Source organism: Pieris napi, chromosome Z, assembly GCF_905475465.1.
Source record: "Pieris napi chromosome Z, ilPieNapi1.2, whole genome shotgun sequence".
Classification (NCBI taxonomy): domain Eukaryota; kingdom Metazoa; phylum Arthropoda; class Insecta; order Lepidoptera; family Pieridae; genus Pieris; species Pieris napi.
In genome coordinates, this window is record NC_062259.1 from 10,283,824 (window position 1) to 10,310,852 (window position 27,029).

The 27,029-nt window shown below is 32.2% G+C and overlaps 1 protein-coding gene across 3 annotated transcripts in view; it reads left to right on the forward strand.

Annotated features, from left to right (window-relative positions):
- Positions 1-27,029, forward strand: part of LOC125062790 (WD repeat-containing protein 47) — a 60,784-nt gene that overhangs the window by 13,292 nt on the left and 20,463 nt on the right. For 2 of the 3 annotated variants that reach the window (XM_047668947.1, XM_047668948.1), the window contains 2 exons: positions 9,909-10,129; positions 21,546-21,723. In XM_047668947.1, the coding sequence (XP_047524903.1) occupies positions 9,909-10,129; positions 21,546-21,723 (399 nt within the window). Of the gene's footprint in view, positions 1-4,332; positions 4,997-9,908; positions 10,130-21,545; positions 21,724-27,029 lie in introns of those variants that run through there. The other variant, XM_047668949.1, reaches the window with a different exon arrangement.

Genomic DNA, 27,029 nt, shown 5'->3' on the forward strand with positions numbered 1-27,029 from the left:
CCTTACATGGACATATAAATGGCGACTGGCGACTAACAGTCACAACTAACCGACGGATTGTTTTCTAACGAATCGTCAATAACGGCTAATTACCAGTAAATGGTTTATAACGATAGACTCATTGATTAAGTGCGATGTTATCACTACAAACGTCCTTCAAGTCGTTAGGTACTTATCGAATATAGTTCAATTACCATTCAAAAGCAACGCATCTGATCAATATCGATTGAACAATCGACGCAAATTTATTTATAAGTTTATATTCTGAAGCAATCATGTGACCTTTCAGTAGTTGGCTTTAATGCGAATATAAGAACAAGCTTACAAAAGCTCCGTGACATGTCAAAATGAGTATAAGTAGGGTTCAAATCGTCTTAAATGTGAGGTTCTCTTAGATACGCCTTTCATCATATAAATTCTTTTTGTATCTTAGTTTTTTTACATGTTGCTTAACAATCTGTTCAGAATTTATAACGTTTGACATTGATTCCATATAACAGTTACCATTATGTTATCTTACAACTATTGTTAGTGATAGATAATATTTAATCAGGCCATGGCGTAGTTTGAATTTGATTATTTAATAAATAGGAATAGTATTACGCGTTGTCCTTATAACGTCATCTATGTCTACAGTAAATAAAAGTATAGGATTTTTAATATTTGGACAATTGACAATTTAACAACAAATGTGGTCCTCGTTGCGTCCTTTGGCTGTAGTAGTCAGGTTAGAAGGCACTGATCGTTTTTAATATAAAATATATCTGCAGTATTGAAGTAATAAAGTATTCTACGTTTATTCAACGTTCATAAACGAATCCTTCACGCCATGTATCGTATTACCTGAAGCCTTCTGTCACAGTCTGGGTATTAATTAATGATGTTTATTATCAGCTTAGGAACGAGGTAATATTAGCTTCGTAACAATGATACAATTAATATCTGAATATAAACATAACTTAGTTTTGGGTCGAATGAAATTTAGTTAGCTATAAATCCATACCCGTGTCTGTGTTCAATCAGATTACTTGCCTTTGTTAAAGGTAATTGAAATAAATTTATTTATAATAGACTTTAATGAGATTTTACATATACATAGTATATTCATTATGAATTTGTATAAATAAAGATATACAACACGATCTTATTCCTAGTCGTGCTTCAATGAAAGATTGTTTTGTCACTTTTAAATAAAAAAGCCTTGTATATAAATATATACAAGGCTTTTTGATAACACAAGTCTTCGTTTTGTTTTCTCGAATTTCTAGTCAAGTCAAGTCAAAATCATTTATTCATTTAGGTAACACAATGTACACTTATGAACGTCAAAAAAACGGAAATGTCTAACTCGTGAAGTTTTAATGCTCGAAAAGTAATGAAATTTCTGTGGTTTTTTTTTGTTATAACGTATTTATCAATATTAAGGCGGGATGTAAATAATGTGGTTACTATGAATATATTTATAGGTTTGCGTTAACAGTAGTGTGTATGAGACATTAAGATCAAAGAGCACACAATATTATCCTCCAGAAAATCCGGTACAATTAAAAAAATTATGCGTGTTGGATTAGGCAGTACCGTGTTTATACACACACACTCTAACACTCTTCTGACTCTGCGACTCAAAGTGTGCCTTGGGCTCCGAAACGAGAATATTCCACCGTTCCTTGTCCTCCCTTAATCAAAAACGTATTTAATTTATATCACAGATAACGATACGCATACAGTCAAATATTCTTCGGTTAATCGATGATCATAGGTTCGTGAATATTCGAAAGAGATTTGAGAAATATATGGATTTTTATTTTAAGTTTTGAGTGTAAAATTCAGAGACGAAACATAGCGCTCATAGAGACTCCCGTATGCGTCTTGAAGCTCTGACATGTTGTAATTACAGTGGAAACTCTTTATAACGAATTTCAAGGGACCGAGCTGATTTATTCGTTATAGAGAGGCGTCGTTATAGGGAGTGAAGATTTAATGTATGGGTATTGGGTTAAACCAAATAAATTTAACTCAGTTTTACATTATAGAGAGATTTTCGTTATAACAAATGGCGTTATAAAGACTTTACACTGTATAAATATAACGTTATTTAAAAGATAATAGCGAAGGAATGTTGTCGCATAAGAAGTAAAGACATTTTCATAAATACCTAATATTATAATAGTAATTAATAAACCGGAGATAACAAATGATAATGTGTCAATGTTTACAGTCGACATTCTTCGTGTAAGGTTTTTTTTGGTAAACTATGAGTCAGTATCAGTTATGATGTAATTTTACAAATCTATTGGTGTTTTATAGGAGTATAAATTTTTATTACTTTATTTTTACATACTGTCTGATTATTGTGTGTTACATTTTGTTATCTAACATAATATATATGACGAAGGATGGAATAGATGTGCACCGTGGCCTCTTTTAATTATCCACGATAAAAATTCATTTCCTACCTGTATTTTTGTTTTGAGATTATCGTTTTACCAAACAACTCTTCTGATGAAAAAAAATTTTTTCACAAATTTTTTCGTAGTTTTTGACAGCATACAACCTCCAACATATTTTTTATAAATATTGATCTTTACTCTGTATATGTTTTCTAATTATATAAATTATATTATTAAATATATAAAATATAAATATATATTATTAATCTATATATATAAAAATGAAACCCGTTTTCCGTTGTCACGACATAACATGAAAACGGCTTGACCGATTTGTCTGATTTTTTAAAAATAATGTTCCTTGAAGTACGAGGATGGTTCTTACGTAGAGAAAAATAAAAAAAGTTGAGTGAAAAAGTCTAAAAACAACACTTTTCTATATTCCCATACAAAATATTCGTAATAATACTTAAAAGTCAATTTGAACTTTAATACCATATCATAAAGTTCAAATGTTAGTGGAGGGGTTTCGGGAAGGTAAATTTTTATATTTTGACATAATGTATTGTTGTCTTATCAACTTTCTTTTTTTTATCTTACAAGCTAGATTTAAAAAAAAAATAAAGAATCAACTGTTAGGCGGTACGATGTTCGCCAGGCCAGCTAGTATATTATATAAATTATCGTAACTATACTATAAGTTGAACTGCTTAGAAATTAACCATTATATGAATACGGAACAGGAATTGTTTTAAACGATATTAGCTTTTGTATAGGGGTAAAACAATTTATTTTTGTATTGATCGAATGAAAGATACAGCAAATAATTTAGAGGACGCTCTTATGTTGCTATTAAGAAACATATTCAGTATTAATAGTGTGTCTTAACATTATCTTATATTTTTTGAAAATAAAAGAGTAATTGTAAGATAGAGTAAAGAGTTATTTGTCCAACTATTTATTTGCCAACTATAAATTTTCCATATCGACCAGTGGTATCAAGACTGTTTCATTATTCTTGAAACTTAACATATACGTTTTCTCTTACTATTTTATAAAAAATATCTATCTGTGGAGGTTTATCGTTATTGAGGCGATCCTAGCAGCTCCTTATCCATTCAGGGCATTCGTACTCAAATGTTAGTCACTACAGTATGGATCCATACTGTACTCTACTTATAATGGTTTGCTAATTTACTTCACATTAATAATAGTTTACTTGAAGTCGGAATATCTAGTCATCGCTAATAATAACAATTGCAGAATCGTTCAATTGTTTTTTCCTTCAAGTATTTGTCCTTGTTTATTCATTACAATGTATATTGTGGTCGTAATTATTGATTCATTTTTCTCGCGTGGGCTGCTCGAGTTTATGATGAGTTTCATCTGACATAAACTTGTTTATTATGGGAACTATATATGGTGGAACCTTGGGTTCATCCGTTACATATATGGAGACTAATTAAATGTTAGAATTTTCTTGCATTATTCCAAGTCCTACGTGGGTGATCTAATATTTGTGTCGTTAATCACTATTTTATCTGCTTCAATAAGTCGAGATGACAAAATAATATGGACGTTTGTTTCTTGGCTTAATCAGGCGTAAGAAAGAAGCGAAAGTTTTACGTGGGCGTGACAGTCGATGGTTGATTCGAAAAGCCGTGAATTGATTAATCAAATATACATGCACGCTACAATTTTTAGTCTATGTTTAGTTGTGCGTTTAGTTAATAATATTAAAAGTATTTCTTTCTTAAGAATAGCAATCACCAGTCAAAATGCCGTGAATATAATAAATAACCTGCGTATGCGCTATTAACGCATAGGCAACTATGGCGCGTGTGCCACCCCTTTCACTTACGTTGGCGTTCTACGGATCAAGCGGAAAGCTTATATGCCTTTCTCTATCCCTGTCTCTGTCGAACCCGCGGCTCGCTAGTAGTGGGCACAGCGTGCTCCATTCGCCGTACACTACAACAGTAGCGTAGTTTTCACAGCAACATCCGCACGGAACCGCTATTACCGCGCTCGGATGCTCTATCGCGATCAAAATGAAGTCAAAACCGCCGCAATATATGGACGTGCCACCTTTCAGGCCCTGGCCGCTTTCCCGGCAAGTGCAACCTAATTTTTATTTCCGCCCACCCGATCCAATGGAGACGCGAAACTTTAAGACTTCGTCGTCAAAGGCTTCTACGTATTCCGAATTTTCCGCGATGAGTGCATATAGTAATAAGTCAAGAGACTACTATTTCTTATCACCCAGCTACCGATCAGCGGGTGCGCCGACTCCAAGCAACACTGCTGACTTGTACCTCAACAGGGATAGACCCCGACAATTACGCAATCCAAAAGCTACTTCGCCCGCATGTCCCTGCAGCAGATCACGGTCTTTAGAAGATGTCCGCACTGAAGTTGTCACCGAATGGGAGGATGACGATGAAAATGGAAATCGTATCGTTGCTCCCGCTACGAAATTTAGCCGTAGCGCGTACAAAATGAATGCTACATTTCAAAAACAAAATTTTCTAACTCGTCATTCAATGGAAAACCTCGCGGAAAAGTCTCCACAAGTGCTGCCACCCAAACGCATCACCGGCTTGCAGGTAATTGCACGACTTTCTAAGGCAACGGGTCATTGTGAGATGACTTATTTTATTAAATACTGTTCTTTCTGTTGCCTTAGTTCTGTTTTAATGTTTTAATGTTTTCATGATGTGTGTGTGCTACTTATGCGCACTTTCTAGTACCTACCTTTATGTGATTATGTTACGCTAAGCGAAATTCAGATGCTGTGCGTAAATGCGAAGTTGTGGCAACATTTCTTGCTTCTTTGGGTTGGAACTTTGATAATTTTCTACAGTGATTATAGCTTTGTTATGGGAAATCGTTGGAAGCAATGGTGCTGTCAAGATCCGTTCAGCTCCAGTGAACCGCGACACCATCCTGAGCGCATATTGTAACGGATGCTTAGTATAGGCTTTATTTTTTATTTTATACATTACGGTTTTCACTGTGTTATCTGATGAATTACGCGTCATATCTTTCATCTCTACGTTTAATGGCGTGAATTTTAGGTATTTCAAACACGAATTTAGGGTAAATAATTACTAATTTTGGCAATGCGAATGTGAATTCTATTATGCTTAATATATTGTTTCATCAGAATACTTTTAGGTTAATATGGCATGATGTAATACAATGATTATGAACGTGGTATAACACTATTATGTTAGACTGACGTGACGTTGAATAGACGGAGCTAAGTTTTGTGGAAAAGTTCGAGATCGTGTTACGTAATGCTTAAGAAGATTAATAGCCTAAAGAATAACGGTAATAAGCAATAAATTACTTTTTACGTAATTAATACAGAATAAATACATATATCGGCTACACGAATAAAAAACGAGCGATTATGTTTTCTAACTGCCATCGAAAAGAAAGTGATTTTGCATAATGTTCCAAACGGTTACCGTAATATTGGCTTTCTATGTAAAATCGAGTATTACCTAATCGGCGAATGCGATATGACTACGCGGTTTTATGCGGCCGACGTTTTTAGTAATCAGTCTGTTCTGACTATAATTTCAATTTAGTGCGCATAATATTTACTTTCGCATCTTGGATACGTAAGTTGGCATTTTTATAACCGGTCGTATACTCGTCTGTTTTATGATAGCCAAGCATTTTGTAATTATTCCTAAAATGCAGGCTGAATATTTTACGAGCAGGAATATAGTGATATCCCAAGTGGTACATCTCTTACTAGACATTTATCAGACCATGTCTTTATATCTTCTATGCAATTACTTTACTTGGATAGAAGATATAAATCGGGCCACAGGATTTCATACAACCATTACCCTTTTTAATTGTTAATACATATAGATAAAAAGGAGTTGTATATACGTATATTAAAGAAGGTTAGAAGTTAGTTAAAATTTATATGTAATATATCATGGATAGTCTTCGCAACATAATTTAACTTAGCACAATATTTATAAAATATTCACAAATTCTATAGACATATTGTTTATAATAATATTTAATATAAACAATATGTCTATAGAATTTGTTACATTTGTCTATGTAATGATATTTCTTAAACAAATCAAACGATCTATTCATATCTTGTTTATTATAATTTGCGCTTCAATGCGTTTTACAATGTGGAGATTTGTATCATATGGCAATTCTCATTTACGGTACAATGATTAACTATAATTATTATATACTTAATTAAACATTGAAGAAGTTTTAGTAATCTGTATATTTGTATAATAATTTATTTTTTAGCTAAGCCATAATTAAATATTCTCTCTCTCTTTGAATTACATTTTCGTTGAGTAACAAGACTCGTATCATATCCATTGATAACATTCGCCTTGTCCTCTTTTGGTTTCGTAATTGATAATAATTCGCTTAATTGGCTTCCTTACGCGTATATAAGAACTTTTATTCTCTAAGGCTGTAATAGATAATTCGACAATTACAGTGTAACTGCTCGTAAATTACGTCCGGGTTCTCGTACGAAGAGCGACCTGTAGCGCTATCATGAGTTATTAAACGTCGTTAGTATATTTGTATGGAAAATGTTAAAGCGTTTTAATACTTGACAAACTCATGGTTGAGGAGTGTTTTTAGAAGGTATTTTTGGTCACAGACCTTAGCACAATAATACGTAAAATCAAATATCTGTTAGAATAGAAGAGTAACGATACATTTTTGTATGAAAACTTAGAAACAGCTTCGTGGACGTATTTGAAACTAAACGGAAACAAGAACATCGTCCGAATAGAATGCTTGTCCGAATCGTAAACTATACAAATTATATGGAAAGTTGATACTTCAAAACTATCGTTTTTCCGTATATACTTGACGAAAATAGCGTAAATTTAAAGGAAGGAAAAAGAGAAGTTTTGTTTGTACGAAATCCCTTAGACTCGTTTGACTTACAGAAGTCATACTTCGCGCTAAGTTTCGTCTTTGAAAGTTATATTAAGCGTTGATTCGGCATATATTGATGAAAATCGCTTTAAAATACGTTGCAAAATTTGAATATGTTAATCAGTATAATTACGAACATACGACGTCGTGAAGCATTGTTATCTTAATATATATAAATTACGTGTCACGTTGTTTGTCCGCTATGGACTCCTAAACTACCGAACCGATATCAATCAAATTTGCACACCGTGTGCAGTTTGATCTTACTTAAAAGATAGGATAGCTTACATCTCAATTTATACCCGCCATATTATTTGATTGCAAATATTTGTTTATTATTTGATACAATTCTAACAGATGGCGCTGTGTTAAAAGTACCAACGTTTCACATAAGCTATCTACCTTTCACATAAGTTCTCCTACCGTTTCCCTTGAATAGTTTACTACTATTTAATATAACAAAAACCTTAGCCATAGCAACGCTTGGCCGGTCTGCTAGTAACATATAAATAGCGATGGAAAATCGACAGTATTGTTGGAAATTAGTCTTTTTAACGGTACATTTCATAACATATACGTTAGAAGGGTTACAGCCTACATGGATTAGTCATGTATCAAAAAAGGTATTTGAGTCGCGCGCCGATTAAGCTTTTTTGATTCCTTTGTGGCAACGACCTTTTTATTAACGTTATTTTCGGAAGAAAGGATTGCGGCCAACATCAAGTTAAATAAATTCGTAAAGAAACTAAAATTGCTAGATCTTATATCGAACGTCTAATGGTGTATTGTGTGCAGTATTAGCCTAATGGCATCAGCGTGCTACTCTCGATCCCCGGCTGTGTACAAACACAGGAGGCTGATCACCTACTTGCCTATTAGATTGACAAATGATCATGAAACAGATACAGGGATCTGATGCTAGGATCTAACAAAGTTGAAGAAGCTGTTTCAATTAATATTTTTATTCATTATAATCCAAAAAAATTCGAATAGTACTAGTAATAGTCGTACACGAGACTCATAAGGAAACATTCAATAGAAATTTGTCATAACTTTATGACGCAAATTACTTTGATTAAACAGTTGTCATAACATAATTATTTCGAACACCTACCTCGCACTACTGACACAGTAAACGCAGTAGACGAAGCTTCCTAGTAGAATTCTATATTTATGTTTTTTTAGTAAGTTGTAGATAGTCGTACCAAATACAATAAACGTGATCGAATAGGGGACAACACACATTCTATACAATACGTCATTGTTTTCGATATGGTGAAGGGCTATATTACAATGTTCTAGATAGCTTCGGTCTGTACCCTATTATAAAGCGTAAATGTCAAATTATGCATACAAGTTCATGCTCGGTGGGCTTAGAGAGCGAGGTAGCTATGTATTTCGGATGAATTTCCTACTTTCATTTGATGACGTCAGCGGCTAATCTATTTTTTTGTTACAAAATTTGACCAGTACAGTTGCAATGGATTGTGAGTAACCAAAGCCAAACTGTTATTTTGAAAATCATTTTAATAATTTTTTGGTAAAAGATTATTTATTTTCGTGTGTTTTTCGGAACTATAATGTGAATATAGTGAATATTTATTGTAGTTTGAAAGTTAATGCAAAAGGACTTGGTACTTTTAATCAGTCTATCGTGTTTTCCGAAGTATTCGTGCCTAGTATATAATATTATGTACATATATAATAATAATTAGTAGCTGCCACGTATATCCACGTTACTTTACTTTAACTATAAATTCTTTTAAAAAGTAACAATAACAAATCTTGTTGAAAAGATAAAATAAATATTTTAAATAATTATAACATAATATGTTTATAACTAAAGTTGATTTCGAATATACATACAATATATTTCTTTATATTCACATATAATATTAATAAATGGGTTAATACCCATTTAGTATAGTTTTTACTTACCTTACTAGATTTGCGTACCGAAATATGTGAATTTATTATATATATATATATAGCATTTATATAAGTACTGGAATAATTGTTTCCTCTCTCAAAACACAATCAGAAACACCGATAGGAATGAGAATTGAACATTAACTTACCTTTGGTAGGTTAAAGAAAGTGTGTGAACTAATAAACAATAACTCAAAGAAAGACAATTGTAAATAAGTGTAAGTTATGACATATCTTACATATACATAGTGAAACATAAGTGGAGTCTACGTGCTGTAGGAGAGCTCTTTGCTAATAAACACTTCTACAAAGAAGTTATGGATATGTATCTATAAACCACTCTTGTTTTTCTATTATTTTATTATATTATGTCCTTTTACGATTTTATACCTAAAAGTGCTTTGCGTGATTTTATAATAAATAGTATTTTGAGTAAAACCCCTTCTTGGTACCATATTTGAAAAGTCGATATTTTTTACGACTAATAAACTGTATACGTGTTTATTAATAAATTTCAAACGTAATGTGTTTAAACTGTTAGCTCAAAAAGTCAATAAAAAATGATAGGTTTTAAATAAAATCGCATGATTTCATTACTTACATTATTTAAATATCGTTTAAAAGGTGTTATTTTCTATTTAGGCGCAGAATAGAAATGGCGGCCTTCAAACTGCTCCATTGTCCGGACCAAACGCCGTGTCTGAAACAAATGGATCGAGACCTATGTTCAAGCCTGTCACGGTATTGGAGGATCTTCAGGCTGTGAGGTGTGCCGAGTTCCATCCAAACGGAAAGCTTTACGCTGTCGGATCTAATACGAAAACCCTGAGGATATGCACATACCCGAAGATTGATGATGTCAAGTAAGTTTATATACTTCGTTTGCGCAATAATAATGGTTGGTTGGTTTTTATTTAGTAAGTGACAACTGATAGTGACAGCTACAGATAATAATTTATTTTATTCGAGTAGACTTTTCGGAGTCGATTGACAAAAAATTAAATTATTTTACATTTCCAAATTAAACTTTGTTAAATATATCTAACCTGCACATAAAAATAACATTATACGAAAAAATAAGGCTGGAAATTGAAATATACATATTAAAATGACGTGTTAAAGTTCTAACACTCGGCGTAGTATGCCATAGTTTTTAATGATGAATTTAAAAACTACAAAATCTGACCGCAGTCAAGTGTACATAATAACCGGAAAACCGGATAAAAAGATATAATTAGTAATGCAAATTCAATAATTGATTATCCAAACAAAAGCCAGTCAAGCCTCACTGCGTCTGTAATGAAAACAGTTGCAATCTATTTCAATGAACACGTATTACCTGGAAGAAAATCCAACCGTGGCACATATAAACACACATTTTAGTTAGCGACCAAGTTGACGCACGTAATTTTTATAAACTGTAGCCTATATATTTTTTATCGCGTGTTTTATTATGTTAGCAATAAAGTTAAAGGATTTTTAAATAGATATGGTTAGAAAAAACAGGAATAACTAACAATCTCGGGATTCGTATAACGTTCTAGTATTATTCATCCACAAATCCCTTTCTGTATTGTGCAGATAATACTTCAGATTATGCTCAAAGCCTTCCTCAATGCATTTCTTATTTGCAGTGTCCTGGTCTATAAACTCTTTCATTGTATTTTGTATTTATTCTTCGAGCTCTGAATGCATTATACGAGAGTTCCGATTTATTACAAAAGACCAATATGTGCATTTTACTCAGTGAAGATTTATAGTGTATACATGTATGTCAATTACTACTGTGCCGGTTATGTTAACAAAATGAACAGATTTCCATGAAACGTTTTATGACTAATCCCGAATATATTGTCGACAGCAAACTACGTATATATATATATATATATATGTAAGTTTTATTTCATATTAAATTATTGATTTACGTAATTCATCAATGTATTATCTTATGAACCTTACATGTTTTCTAAAAGGCTAGTCCTGCAGGCTCAAATTATTTGGTATTTTACATTAAATTAAATAACGAACATAAATTGATTTGAAGAAACTTTATGAATTGCATGTCAGTAATTAACATTTATAATAGGTGTTAAATGTACTTCAGATTTGAATTTCGATTACATTATCGATTCAATAATTTCATTTATTATTTGTAAACAATGTAAGATTGTATTAACTTGAAAAATTATTGATTAAAATATTGAAGCTGAGTCTACAAAGCCTACATGAATTGTTGAAATTTGATTTATATTTACGGAGTATCACAGTGTAAGACTAAAATTCAATTACTTCTTATATAGATATAAGCTTAAGCTAAAAGGCATCTAATCAAATATTACATTCATTAAATAATAAAAATAAAATAAGGATATGATTATTTATATACCTTTTAGGATATTCGCCTATGCCCAATATTCAGAGATAAGTTAGTACCAACTGACGAGCTAAGTACATGAACTTTATGGGATAATATTAATCATAATGATGATATCTATCTATATCATTAATTTATCAAACGATTGGTATAACAACAACGAAATTTATTTTCCAATTGTTATTACTTATATCTTTACTAAATTGTAAAACTAAAAACTATAGTAACAATTCATGTAGGCCATAAATCTCCCAACTGTCATGTGGTCCGGATTTTGACAGGCGGCAGTGTAGTTCCCACTAACCTGTGTGCAATAATATGGTTGAATTTAATTTTATATAGGGCTGTTAGCATACAAAATTTATACATATATCTCAGTGTAAAATGTAACTGGATAATCTCGCTATAGTGTCGAGTTACGAAGTGACCTTAAGCGACGTAACGACCCTGGTTTTACTTGGTTGTTCACCTTACAAAATTCACAACCGCGCTAATTTCTTTTATTAAATTTTTGTAAAAAGGCCATTTATTCGATGACCTCATATATTTTTATACCTACGCGTATTTTTATATTAAATCTCTGCTAACGTAATACTTTGTAAACGCTTTCTAATGTGTGAACTATTACTTGGAGTCCTTTATTGAGAGTTCACAGTTACTTAAGCCATTCTTTTCAATAGTTCACCATAAATCCATGCGAAAGCTGACATCTGCCTTGAGCTTCTTTTAATCATGTACCAACCAGCTTATATGTATTAATAAACAGAAAGGTGAAATAAATTCAGAAACAGAAATGGCCGACACATTGTACAACTTGATATTTCTTTAAACCATCAACTCAGTTTTATTTATAGTTTAATAAAATTACCGTTCTTATTTGTATGCAATTTTCCAGTCCCATAGATTGACATACCTAGAACATTACAAGTCTAGCATTAGGAGTTTGTCAGGTAGTACTTAGTTCCTCAAGGAAAACTATTACGTGGCCTATTATAAAATGAAAAGAAAATAATGTTATTAAACGGTTGAAAGGTTGTTATTACAATACTTCAGTTTTCAATTGTATTGATTTTAAATTCAAACAAAACGTTCGGTGACTCAACTATTAGTTATTTAAATTATTAAGCCGTCACCCAATAAATTTAATTGTTTTTTTTAACAAATAAACTCTTTCGTAGCTTTCTATGAAATTTGGTTTGCTGATGAAAATAATTAGAGTTTTTTTAAGAATAAGGGATATTATAAAAACCCTTATTCATAAAAACTCCGATAACAAGTTATGTTTTGGGCGAAGTCAAGACGCATTATATCTTAATATATATAAATTACGTGTCACGTTGTTTGTCCGCTATGGACTAAACTACCGAACCGATTTGAATCAAATTGGCACACCGTGTGCAGTTTGATCTAACTTAAAAGATAGGATAGCTCACATCTCAATTTGTACCTGCAATATTATTTTATTGCAAAATATTTGTTTATTATTTGATTGTCACAATTCTAACAGATGGCGCTGTGTTGAAAGTACCAACATTTCAAATAAGTACAATTTAATGGCATTACCACCAAAACAGCATGGTGGACCCCATGACTGGTGTTCTCCTACCGTTTCCCTTGAATAGGTTATGTAACATGACTAAAACCTTAGCCACAGCAACGCTTGGCCGGTCTGCTAGTAAAAATATATATTTTTTACGATAATACACTTCGCAATACAACTGTAATTTTAACACCATTACGTAAGTGCTATTACTATCCGTTAACAAGGCTTTTACGGAGAGTTGGCACTACACTAAGCACATTTTTACAATGTGAACATATTACACCTCGTACAAACATATCACTAGAATAATAGCGTGGCTTAAATTTGAAACCATGACCTTGGTGAGGATAATTAGTTAACGCTTTCTCGTGTTCCGTGTTTTTGGAAGTCCTTGGAAAATCGCTTCAAACGAGATTTGCTGACTTAAAAAAGGTTTATCATTTCTATGCAATAGTTTTAGTCTATGAAGCTTAAATTGATAAATATTTATGCAAAAATCAAGGTCAAATTTCCCTTCTATAATCAATTTAGTAGTTCATAACAGTTTTATCTAGATATTTTTTATTAACATTTAATTCGCTCATCAAGTGCATTGTTGAATGAGCAGACCCCAGTAACGACAATCAAGACTTGATCATTCTGTTGATGACTGGGCATGCCATCGCTTTAGAATTATCTTCCTAAACATGCTCCCATGCTGGCTAATTCGTTTGTAAACTTTCGAATTCTTTAGATTCATACAACACTGAGTCACGCAAGTATATACGCTTATTGATACTACATGATAGGCGTTTACGGGAATTCCTTTTTCAAATTGATAAAGGAAATCCCGTAAAACGATTGGTTACGAAAACAAAGTAACATTTAATTACAATAAGTACTTTCTTAGATTATGTCCGAATACTATACGTGATATTATATAAGAGATATATCTTTTTTTAATTTAAAAGGCAACAAACGTGATATATTTAAATGTAATCAATCAATTACGAGCTGAGTCAACGGCCTGCAAACAAAATTTGTTCATGTATTGAGCGTTTGTTATTCTGAATGCGATTGTTCGACACGAGCGAATAAATTTTATTGAAATACAATGAGAGCTTTGGCTGAATATTATTCTTAGTTTACATTTCACTTCGGAGTCAAATATCTCTTAAGAGTCATAAACGGTTAACTCAAGTACAATGCATTAATATTAGTACTAATGCTATCATGTATTCACTGTTATTAAACCAATATTGGTAATTATTAGCGAGAGTTCAAATTAATACGAGTGTATAACGTATGCACGCTCAAGCTTGAAATCTCGAATTAAATTTGTTTATTTCGGTCTTCATACGGGGCTGGAATACGGAATTACATCTAAATCATGGAAGCTGTGTAAACTCAATTAACTGAATTCTATGTTGACACTTTCCACAATTTTATATGGCTCGCAATGCGCGGTGTCATTCTAGCCGAGTGAATTTTAACTTTCCATTGCGGTATGGTTATAAGTTTATATATTGAAAACCATATTTTATACTGCCCTAATCCCAACAAAGTCAATGTCAAAATCGTTTATTCATATAGCCAGTTCTCAAATCAATCGCGTAGAAGAGAAGAACTGGCAATAAACTCTCCGCCACTCTTTTTAATTAAAGTTTTTTTGTTTTACACAATGTTTGTAAGGAGCTGCAACCATTACTATGTTCCACATGACTTCTTAGTTATGTTAGTCATAAATAGTTAATTAATAATAATAAAAGAAATTAAAAACAAAGATTTGTCCTCTATCAGCAAGTTCTAATTGACACTTTATACTTCTTAATAAATTATTGTCGCTTGATCTGTATGTAAATTTCAATACATTATTGAACGTGTTACAAAATGGAATATAAAACCTGCCAAGTGATAAAGTCGAAGTTGGCCGCAAGAAGCCCGTGATAGATTGCGATTGCGAAAGAAACTTTTGGAGGCTAAAGAAAGTAAAGTAATTTTTGTATTTCGTAATTGCACAACGCGTCAACAATTTAGTATCTTACATTTTTAACAATTTAAAACTGCAAAAATGGAATAAACAATTTATAGTTTTTCAATTCATAGAAGCTTTAAAACGTTATACGTTACTAATTATGCAACTCATTCAAACATTAGTAAACTATACATTTATCATTTGGTGTAACATGCGTTAGAATAGAAAGCGGATGCCATCTGAGATATTCATGCTAATGGTACGTATTACGAAATAGCAATATGTATTACGATTTTTACTAACATGATGGCAATATATAGCGCTTTACCGCTTGAACAGATATAATAGGAAATGCACATTTTAAGTATATCGATTTATTACATACTACCTTAACTAATTAAAAATTTAAACATCTTACATTTACAATTATTACTAATATTTCTTAAGTATACATGTCAGGAATAATGTAGGAAAATTGTACTAAAATAAACATTCGACAGAAACTAAATTAAAATCAATTTTCACATATTACAACTAATTCACGTATCTAATAGACCGACATCCTTAATCCACAGTGAAACAAATAATTTGTTGATATGCTACCGACTTGCCTATGGTGAAGCAAATCGATAAAACAGTTCCAAAAATATGGCTGTCCCTATTAATGTTTACAGCTCTCTCAAAACTGTCATGACCGATTTCACCTGTGTGGGCTTAGAATGAGGTCATTCATATTCGCAATAAAAGTAAGCGGGATTATGTGTCGAGACCGAATGTCGTGAAACTATATGACAAATTTCATTTAAGTTCAGCTCACGAAGTCATTAAGTAACATCCTCTATAAACGTATCTGATGAGTCAGTATTGTTCACTCAAAGAACTGTTCCGTTAAAAGACGACCTCTTAGAAGTCTTTGAAAGACCATTAAGTTAAATTGACGAACATAATTGTTCCTACATATTCTCGTCAAAAGAATTATTCACCATTGTAATGTACTTTGCTTTGAAGGTTCTATTCTCAGTGGGTCACTTTTTTTATTTAAAGGCATCCTTCAATTTTTGTGAAACCATCTCTTAGATCCAATCAACGATGATTGGATCTAAGAGATGGTTTCACCGTACGGTTACCCAAAAAACTAAAACCCATTGGTTTAAAGTTCGAGCACTTGGTTAAAACGACAAGCAACTTGTTCGTAACAATATAAGGCCCTTAAGTTTCTTTTGAACTGACTCACTTTAACAACTTAACATAACAATTACGTAATTAACATTTTTCATATTATGGTTTAGCCTAATCAGAAAAAAATCTGTTCTTTTAGGTATACTTTTTAGTATTACTCCAAAAACATGAATCCTTAATTCTTTTTTAAATTTAAATCATTTAAATATTAAACATACACGCAGTTGATAGGTTTCTTTTAATAATTGTATGTGTGACTTGGCAAATTAATTCTGATAAAATATTACTTAAATAAAACATAAAAATGTCTCATGTTGTATTGATATTATATAATCGATACGTTGTAAGAGATTTATAGTTCAATCAAATACAAAAGGTACTGCAGAATGAGAGCATGATTCCGCAAAATTGGTACTTTTGTCATGCTTCTAACTTCCGTATGCATGAGTGTGAAAGTTAACGCTGTTTGATACAGTTTCTCTTTGAATTGCCTTTATGATTTATTAAGTGTAGCCATTAGAAAAGAAAAATTCCAGACTTTACTGCGAATGTTCTATTGTTTTCTTGTATTTCATTTTTTGTTTTATCGACATATACAGCTTTGTATTTTTATTTTGGGTATTTTAAATTAATTCTTTACGTCATATTGTGAAGTTAGGAAACAAGACTTTGAACTAATTGTTTGATCATGAGAAATGGGAAAGTGCAATAAACTATTTTATCGTTAGTAACACACAATTACCAAATTAGGACCTGTTTTAGCCGTTTAGACAAGGCAAAAGGATGTAGGTCGTTAATGGTAGATTTAATTATTGATACTTGGATCGAAATATAATAGGTATATCCCATATACATCCAAAAGACAAGTGATTCTATGAAATCGCCTAAAAATATTTATTATTGGAGACATTTAATAGATATTAATATAATAGAATATTCCAAATTTTACACCACTTATACTTAACTTAGTCTATATTACTTAAAATCTTAATCTGAATATAATAATTAATCTTATCCTTTTTCAATTTTTTATTTCTAATCTCGTTCTTGTTCTTGTTAAGTCCAATACATGTGGGCTTACAAAATTATATTTATTAAGTTCAAGAAAATATTATAACAATGTGTAACTATTGTACACTGTTAGATAAGTGATAATTTAGTACATAAAATGTCGGGTATAGACAGTAGAGTGACATTGTTTACGTAATATCAGATAACAGTTAATGGAACAGCACACTTTCTCATCTTTGAAAGAAATCAGAATTTAAAAGGCTCGACTAACTACATTAAATCTCACTTCTAGATCAATATCTGTTACTAATGACTTTTTCAATGCATTTTTTCCACTGAGCACGCTTTTATATAAGTTTAAGACTGTTAAGATCTTGCGAGTCTAACGTTTAATGTTTTTTTTAATTTTCTGTATTATTTGTAGTATGTTATTTTATCAAAATTACAACGGCATTTCTATATATAGAGTATATATAGAATACCTGTGAGGTATTCCTCTCCAAATAAATTATAGTTTCCTATAATGCCTTTTACAATTTTAATCCACTTTGACATTTTCAATAAATCTATTAGACCACAAGCCCATGAACAAAAAATACCTGTGAAATGACCCAACGTGAATTACGCTTAGAAGGCTGTTACTATATCTGAAAATAGCTCTGAGCACTATGCCGTCATTTCTGAGCGGTACATGTGAGTACGTGAGTGAATGGACTTTCTCAGGTACAATGGGGGAATTTCGACTAATTATTAATGTACGGCTTTGTTATATGTGTATAGATGATTAAAAATAAATGTCGAAAAACCTAGTGCCGTACAAAAGTGATGGTGCCGGAAGTCGGTGCAAATTTTTAATTCGACGACAGTTGCAGAAGCAATATAGGTCATTTATTACTGTACGGCATTTGTGTGATTCCTTTTGGACACATATACAGATACTTTACCCGTAAACGCCGTACATATTCCCAGCGGAGCGGTCGAAAGCCAAGGGTCGCAACATAATATGTCTGATTAGCATATAGGTGATGATGATATGAAACAACATAAAATTAAATAATCTTGAGAGTACTTCACAAATAGATAATATTTTCCAGCATGCCGTACATTTTTTGTGGAACACATAGGTGTATGGGGTAAATTACTTTCCTCAGAAAAGAGTCATTTTCCGGTGACGTTTATCTGTACGGCAATAACACAGGTTATTAATACTTTAGACCATCTTCAATAAAAGATAAATGCCGTACACTTTCGATAGTCCGCTACCACCGCCTACCAATACATGGCGTCCCAAAGTTATGGGAAATGAAGGGAAAGTACCTTAAATATCGTAGATAGGGTATTTTACTAAAAGAAGACTTTATGTTATTTTTAAAAGTTATTAATTCTGCATTCAAAGATTTTTTTAAAATTACTTGCCTCGTCTGGGAATCGAACCGACTTAAATGTAAAAAAAACACCCCTACTTTTATGATGCCAATCGAAAGAATGGCCAAAAACTAATAACTCTTCTTAAGTGACATAGTATTTTAAAAGAAAGGAACAGCGTGAATATATCTTTTTAATCAAATTAAAAACATTATCTATCGTATTCGGCCTAAAAAAATCCCCTACGAGTCTGTTACTTTAGAAAAGTTATTAGGTTTTGGCCATTCTTTCGATTGGCATCATAAAAGTAGGGGTGTTTTTTTTTTTTAATTTAAGCCGGTTCGATTTCCAGACGAGGCAAGTAGTTTTTAAAAAATCTTTGAATGCAGAATTACTAACTTTTATAAATAACATAAAGTCTTCTTTTAGTAAAATACCCTATCTGCGATATTTAAGGTACTTTCCCTTCATGTCTCATAACTTTGGGACGCCCTGTATTATATTTTTATTTTTGTTAAAAATATTTTTCCTTTACCTCTCTGCTGGTACGATAAGGCTGTAAATATACTTTACAGCCTTATGGTAGTATACTCAGATATGTACAGTTATTAATGACCTTAAGGGACACCTCAAACGTCGTCGAAGTTTTTATCAGCTGTAAAGAATAATCTGGAGTAAAATGTACGGCATCTGGTTTTTTTTGTTTATTTATATTTGTTACATATAAAATAACAATAATCTTTGAAAATATTACTCCCCATATTACTCTAGGAGCATTTGAAAAGTCATCTAAATTTCGGAAATTTCATATATTTTTTATCATAATATTTTTATTTGTTACCATTTATAATGAACGGCTATAATGTACAACGGTAATATTTAGTAACATTATGTAAAAAAACAAGTTGCCGTACATTATTCTCTGATCTTACAGCAGTAAGAACTTGGTAAATCCTGAAATTTCGATAAATATTTAATTACACAAATATTAACTATAATATTTGGACGGCATAATTATAAAACATTATTGTCCGTGTTAAATAATATTTTGAACATGTTGCCGTACATTTTACAATGACCTTAGGGTATATGGGTGTAGGGGTAGGGTTCCGACCCTTGGCTTTCGACCGCTCCGCTGGAAATATGTACGGCGTTTACGGGTAAAGTATCTGTATATGTGTCCAAAAGGAATCACACAAATGCCGTACAGTAATAAATGACCTATATTGCTTCTGCAACTGTCGTCGAATTAAAAATTTGCACCGACTTCCGGCACCATCACTTTTGTACGGCACTAGGTTTTTCGACATTTATTTTTAATCATCTATACACTTATAACAAAGCCGTACATTAATAATTAGTCGAAATTCCCCCATTGTACCTGAGAAAGTCCATTCACTCACGTACTCACATGTACCGCTCAGAAATGACGGCATAGTGCTCAGAGCTATTTTCAGATATAGTAACAGCCTTCTAAGCGTAATTCAGGTTGGGTCATTTCACAGGTATTTTTTGTTCATGGGCTTGTGGTCTATATCAGAATAGTTAAACGTGGTATTATAATGTCAGATCCGTTCAGCATTTAGGAAATATTAGATGAAAATGTCGATTGTGATGCACGCAAGGACCATAGACAAATAATGGAATTTAAATGTGAACTTTACTGTTAAATCTATTACAATATCAATATTTACCCTGCAATGAGTTAACAAGGAGATCTTATAGTTGATATCGACAGATTTATGGCTAACTACGGAATTCATTAATCCTTTGTACTTTACCTAACTCTGATGATTTTTGTATCATTTCGGAACTTAAGGTTTGTTTAAAACGAAAATGTTTTTACAAATAAAATATTACCACCTAAGCCATCATGTCAATGTTGACACAGTTCGGATAGATCTTCTTTTAATGAAAATGAAAAGACGCTTCCTCCACCAAATACGGGAGTTCTCATATCGAATTCAACCTTAATAAACCAGTGCGGTTGCCTGTAAATAAAATATAACATGTTAGAAATGAACTGAATGTCATTCATTTCTTTGCATATTCTTTTTTCATTTTTGTTAAGACAGTATATTATCACTGTTTCTATTTGTATTTAGTTGATGCATTTTATACCTCAATTATATAATAATGCGATACAAAACTATAATATACAGTGTAAACTCTTTATAACGAATTTCAAGGGACCGTGCATTTTCTTCATTATAGAGAGGAAAGAGAAAAACACAAAATTTAACCATTACAATAATTTATATATATAAATAATAGATAGGTGACAATGGTGCGTTTAGTAACTGAGACCAAAATTTCCTACAGGCAATGTAATCTAAAACTAATGGCACACGTGTTAATACAATTAACAATAACAAAGGCAAGAAGGCTTTTTATGACCTTAGGTGTCGTTCTTAGAAACTTCGTTAGTTTTGTAATCTGATAATAAAAATGTTGTTCATGTCTAAATATGAATATATTTATTCGTAACAGAGGGTGGCATGTTTAAGTTATAGAGATTTGGCCTTATAACAAAGGACGTTATAAAGAGTTTACACTGGATATGTAATAATGATAGTTACTGAAAAAAGTTTTAGCAGATTTGACAATTTTTTTAAGTCTTGGGAATAGTAGTAAAATGTAAATTATTTTGAACATAATTTTGAGGTTAATTAGTAAAATGGGATATTAAAAAACACAGTTTCGAGTTTCCTGTCCCATTTTGACAAATTGACTTGGAAGCATTCATTTCTTCTAGTTGGGCAACAAAAAAGAGTTATATTATTAAATTAAAACCTCTCAATATTGATTATTTCAAACATTGGTAGTTGGCAATACATTATATTATGGTTTTAGGGAGACAAGCACTCCGTCAGCGCCGCAGGTTTTATTAAAGAGAACGAAACATCACAAAGGCAGCATCTACTGCCTCGCTTGGAGTCCAGCTGGAGATCTACTTGCGACCGGATCGAACGATAAAACAGTAAAGTTGATGAGATTTAACAGCAATAACTGCAATCTGGAAGGACAAGAAGTGAGTACAAGTTGTAATATACTAAAATTTGTCAACATTTATTTGACATCGAGTGATCGAACGGTGACCTCTGATTTTTTCGACGTATCTTATATAATAAATACGATTCTGTTTTTTAAATTAAAATATATCCAGTACCGTATGCTAAAAACATATAAAAGATGGGTTGAGATTAAGGCTTCATTTTTTGTAAAAAGATTCGATATCCCAATAAGCAAGATAAAGGTAAACAATCGTGTCGCAATTTTTGATATTTCTTCTCCATTGAAGTAGAAACACAGGCTGTATAAAACGTACAAGTAATAACGTCTAGAGATAGAATTCAAATGTTTATTTATAATATAGGACATATTATTAGTTATTTAATTTATCACAATTGTAATTACAACGAACCGGGAAGTTTTGTATAGATATAAATAGAAATCTACTACTTTGAATATAAATAAAGTTCCACCGGTTCGGCCACGGGGGCTTATCTCTAAATAAAATAAAAAATAAATAAAATATGTTTATTATGGAACGTAAGATACATGTATCACTTATTCCACGTCATTAAATTTGAAGGCATCCCTACTCATCGGCAAAGAAGACAGAGGGTGTAGGCCGAGAGAAAAAGCCGGCGTAAAAAACTCTCGGTACTCTTTTAAAACAGCAAATCATCAAACAACACTTATTTATAACAAATATCGCAAATTAATTAGAAGTAGCCTGTCTAGCACTAGTCCCAGGCCCTTTTATCAATTAGATAATCGTTGACTTTATAGTAAGCCTTTTTACACAGCTTTTCTTTAATACATTTCTTAAATTTATTGAAAGGCAGTGATAAAAGAGCTTCTGGGATTTTATTAAAGAAGAGTATCCCTTTCCCCAAAAAAGAATTACTAACTTTAGATAGTCTAGTACGGGGAAATTGCAGCCTGCGTTTGTTCCGTGTATTAACATTGTGCGTATGTTCTATTCTAGTAAACTTATCACTATTTTTGTATACATACATAATATTTTCATAAATATATTGCGAGGGAAAGGTAAGTATATTAATTTCCTTGAATTTATCTCTAAGAGATTCCCTACATTTAAAATTATAGATTGCACGAAAAGCCCTCTTCTGCAGGATGAAAATAGTTTCGACATCAGCAGCATGACCCCATAATAATAAGCCATAAGTCATTAAGCTATGAAAGTAACTAAAATAAACAAGTCTAGCTGTATCGACATCAGTTAGAGAGCGAATTTTTTTAACCGCGTAGGCTGCAGAACTAAGTCTCTTCGCCAATCCGTTAATATGAGGGGACCACTGAAGTTTTGAATCCATGGTGATTCCGAGAAATACAGTTGTATCATCCAGATTCAATTCCTCACCGTTTATAATTGGTCTAGTATCCATAATCCTTGAATTTTTTGCACAAAATTTAATGCATTTTGTCTTTTTTGCATTAAGTAGAAGGTTATTCATACTAAACCAATGGACAATCGAAGACAGAGCATTGTTCACATCGTCAAAATTTGTTATTTGTCGTTTGATTTTAAAAATCAAGGACGTGTCATCAGCAAACAAAACTATCTGATGTTTTCTCTCTACCATGAAAGGTAGATCATTTATATAAACAAGAAAGAGGAAAGGGCCAAGAATTGAGCCCTGTGGTACCCCCATATCTACTGCCGACCCAGAGGACCTCTTACCATTCACTTCAACCTTCTGAGTTCTTCCGTGTAAATAGGAAGTCAGAAGATTCAGTGCGGTATTCTTGATGCCATAATGGCGGAGTTTCCCGATTAAGGTCTCGTGTTGGACACAATCAAATGCTTTGGATAAGTCGCAGAAAACACCTAAAGCGTCATGCGACTCCTCCCAAGCCTTAATTATATATCTATATAACTCAACACCGGCATCGGCTGTCGAGCGACCCTTGGTAAAACCGAACTGATTATTATGTAATAATTTGTTTACGTTAAAATGACTTACCAGTTGATTTAATATAATTTTTTCAAATATTTTACTACAAGTAGGTAGTACGGAAATTGGTCTAAAGTTACTGGGGTCGGACATACTACCTGCTTTAAATAATGGAATGACTTTACTATGTTTCATTAGATCGGGAAACTCGCCACTTTTAATACAATTGTTGAAAATTATAGCTAGATGGGGAGCAATTACATCAATTATGCTACTAATTATTTTTACAGAAATACCCCAAAGATCGGTAGTGTTCTTAATATCTATGGTTCTAAATATCCTCACTATATCGTCGGCACCAATGGGTCGGAATGTAAAACTGACCTTGCACTCGTTTACATTATCTTTGAGCAGCGATTCAGCGAGGGCGGGAGATGATTGAAGAGACTTTGTAGTCGAAATTGGAATGTCAGAAAAGTACTTATCAAAAACAATCGCTATCTCTTCGTTAGATTTGATTATAGTGTTATCGACACATAGTTCGATGTCTTGATTGCGATCCCTGACTCTTCCAGTTTCACTATCAATTATCTTCCAAGTCATTTTAGTTTTATTGCTACTATTTTTAATCTTGTTTTTAATATTTAAGGACTTGGCCGCGTAACAAACTTTCTTAAATAATTTCGAATAATTTCGAACATAAAGAATAAATTCTTCATTATGATTGTATGACTTTTCAGCGTAAAGGTCATACAACCGTTGTCTACTTTTATAAATTCCCGCTGTCGCCCAATCACTAAACGATTTACACTGCGAATGAGAGACTTTCTTTGGGGTAAAGATGGTGTTGAACTCTTTATTAATACAATCACTTAGATTGTTGTATTGTATATCAACGGTAGTACCTACCGGTAATAAAGGTAGGTGTTTACCTATATTATGTCTAAATCTCACCATTCGCTTTTTATTTACTGGAACAAACACACTGCTCTTATTTACTTGTTTCACCACTTTACATTTTAGCGCCACTAACTGTCCACAATGATCTGAGCTAAGATCAGTTGTAATTGAGGTCTGCATTGCCTCTGCATCTGTAAATACATTATCTATACATGTAGCAGTGGAGCTTGTAATTCTAGTGGGCTCAAGAAACAAGTTAACAAGATTGTAAGATTTTAATAACAGATTGAATTTTTTACTAATGGAGGTATTTTCTAATAAATTTATATTGAAGTCACCACATACAATAATATACTTATTGTTCTTAAAACTAACTTTACACAAAATTTCCTCCAACTTTGCTTCAAAAAAATCGTAAGATGCACTTGGTGGTCTATAAACACTTAAAATAATGCAATTCTCAATCTCTATACAGGCTACCTCCAAAGAGTGTTCTACAGACAGACACACGATGTCATTACGCTCTTTATACTTTAAATTTTTATTAACAATAATCAAAGAGCCCCCATGAATCGCCGACAATCTGCAAAACGAACTTGCAACTTGGTGCTGATCAAAGTTAAAGATGATTTGGCATTCTCTAAGCCAATGTTCGGTAATGCATAGGACATCAATTTTTCTTGATTTTAAAAACAACTCCAATTCTAATTCTTTGCCCAACATACCTTGCATGTTTTGATGCATCAAGTTTAAACAGTTGTTGTTAGTAATATTACATGTTTGTGTTGAGCTGAGTTGTACTAAATTATTGCTAGAGTTTGCCTCTATTGTCACACTATCTAATTTAAATTATTAATACTTAATGAAGTGCTACTGCAAGTATCACTACATTCTCTTAAGCTAAGCTGCTCAATAGAAGCAGTTGTCTCAAAAGCTAGCTGCTCAATAGAAGCAGTTGTCTGAAAGACTGCCTGACGCAGGTTGTAGGTGAATTAATATCTACACTTTATTCCATTACCCTTATAATGTCCGACACGAGCGGAATATCACGAAATCAGGTGTACAACAGCATGAAGTAATTAACTTCTTAATTAGGGCTACTATTAAAAAAGTTCTTAAAAAGTGCTTATTGTGTTGAGATTGAGAATGAGATTTTGGATAAAACATGTAACCATTTCATGTGAATGTCTATCTATAGTTATACATTCAGTTTGTTATGAGTATGGTGGTGAATTGGTAGTTTTTCCGTAATAATAGTAAATGAAAAATTTACTTTCATATTTTTGTCAGATTAGTATTGAATTGCAATTGAATAGTGCTTGTCCTAATGTCTTTTGACTTAATACATACTTATAATGCAATAAAATATGTCACCAATAAAAACCCCTATGTTGGCCCTGTATATTCATCTCTGTAATAGCTACTAGCTCTGTCGGCTTTGATCGACATGGAAATAAATTATGTTTACTTTCACTTGGATCGTATAATTTATTAGTAATATCAGGCTTATTATAATCTAATCTGCGAGCTGCGTCACGTTAGAGTTGCAGTATGTCAATGACTGGCTGTAAGTTTCTATTAATAATCTATTAGCTAAAAGACTATCTATCCTATATATATATATTGGCTATCTATCCTATTTGCATTGCGCTAATAATGTAATGGCCGATCCGAATTCGTTGTAGCGTATTTTACGCTTTGCATTCCAATATACTGTTCATAAACGCTGAGCCTTTGTAACTTTGCAAATAAATAAACGCAATCAAATATTCACTAAATAAATAAGCGGCGAACGAATATTGTAAATCCCTGCTAAAAATTAATTTAACCCTAAATACAATTGCTTACATTAATCAAAATTAAACCTTGTTGGGTACCCTTAAAGTAGTATTTTAAATGGCAGCGACAAGAGTTTCTTAACGTGTTACGAAATCCTAATGTTAAATATGGCCCGAGGTTTTCCATATGGGCGTATATTTGATGAAATGAAACTTTTTCTTGTTCCCGTAATCTTCATACGTACACATTAAAGCGCCTTTATTGACCGATTAGCTATGTTATTTTTTATATTTTCTAGATAATTCCCCGACTATGTACTCGTCGGAGGTATTAAATAGCTTACGTAAATGGTATTGGTAACCCGGATGATTAAACACTACCACCTATTTCTTTTAACAACTTATTGTATGACATTTACAGGAAATTCCAGAAAGATACCTCTTAACCTATTGATGAACATTATTTTCTTTAAATTCGCTCTAGCTATGTTAAGACGGCTTCTAAAAGTAAAATCTGTTTTTATATAGTTATAATATCGGTAGGCTGTTCCAGATATTAATGTCGAAAACATGAGACGTTGTTTCGTACAATTTTAATATTGGTATCGTAATCTCGTATATATAATTTACCTCAAGCTATTATCTATTTAATGAAAGTATTAAACTAGGCTAGGACGAAGACTTTATCAAAGGTAAAGAAAATATTCTATGTTACTACGCTTATGAATGAGGAA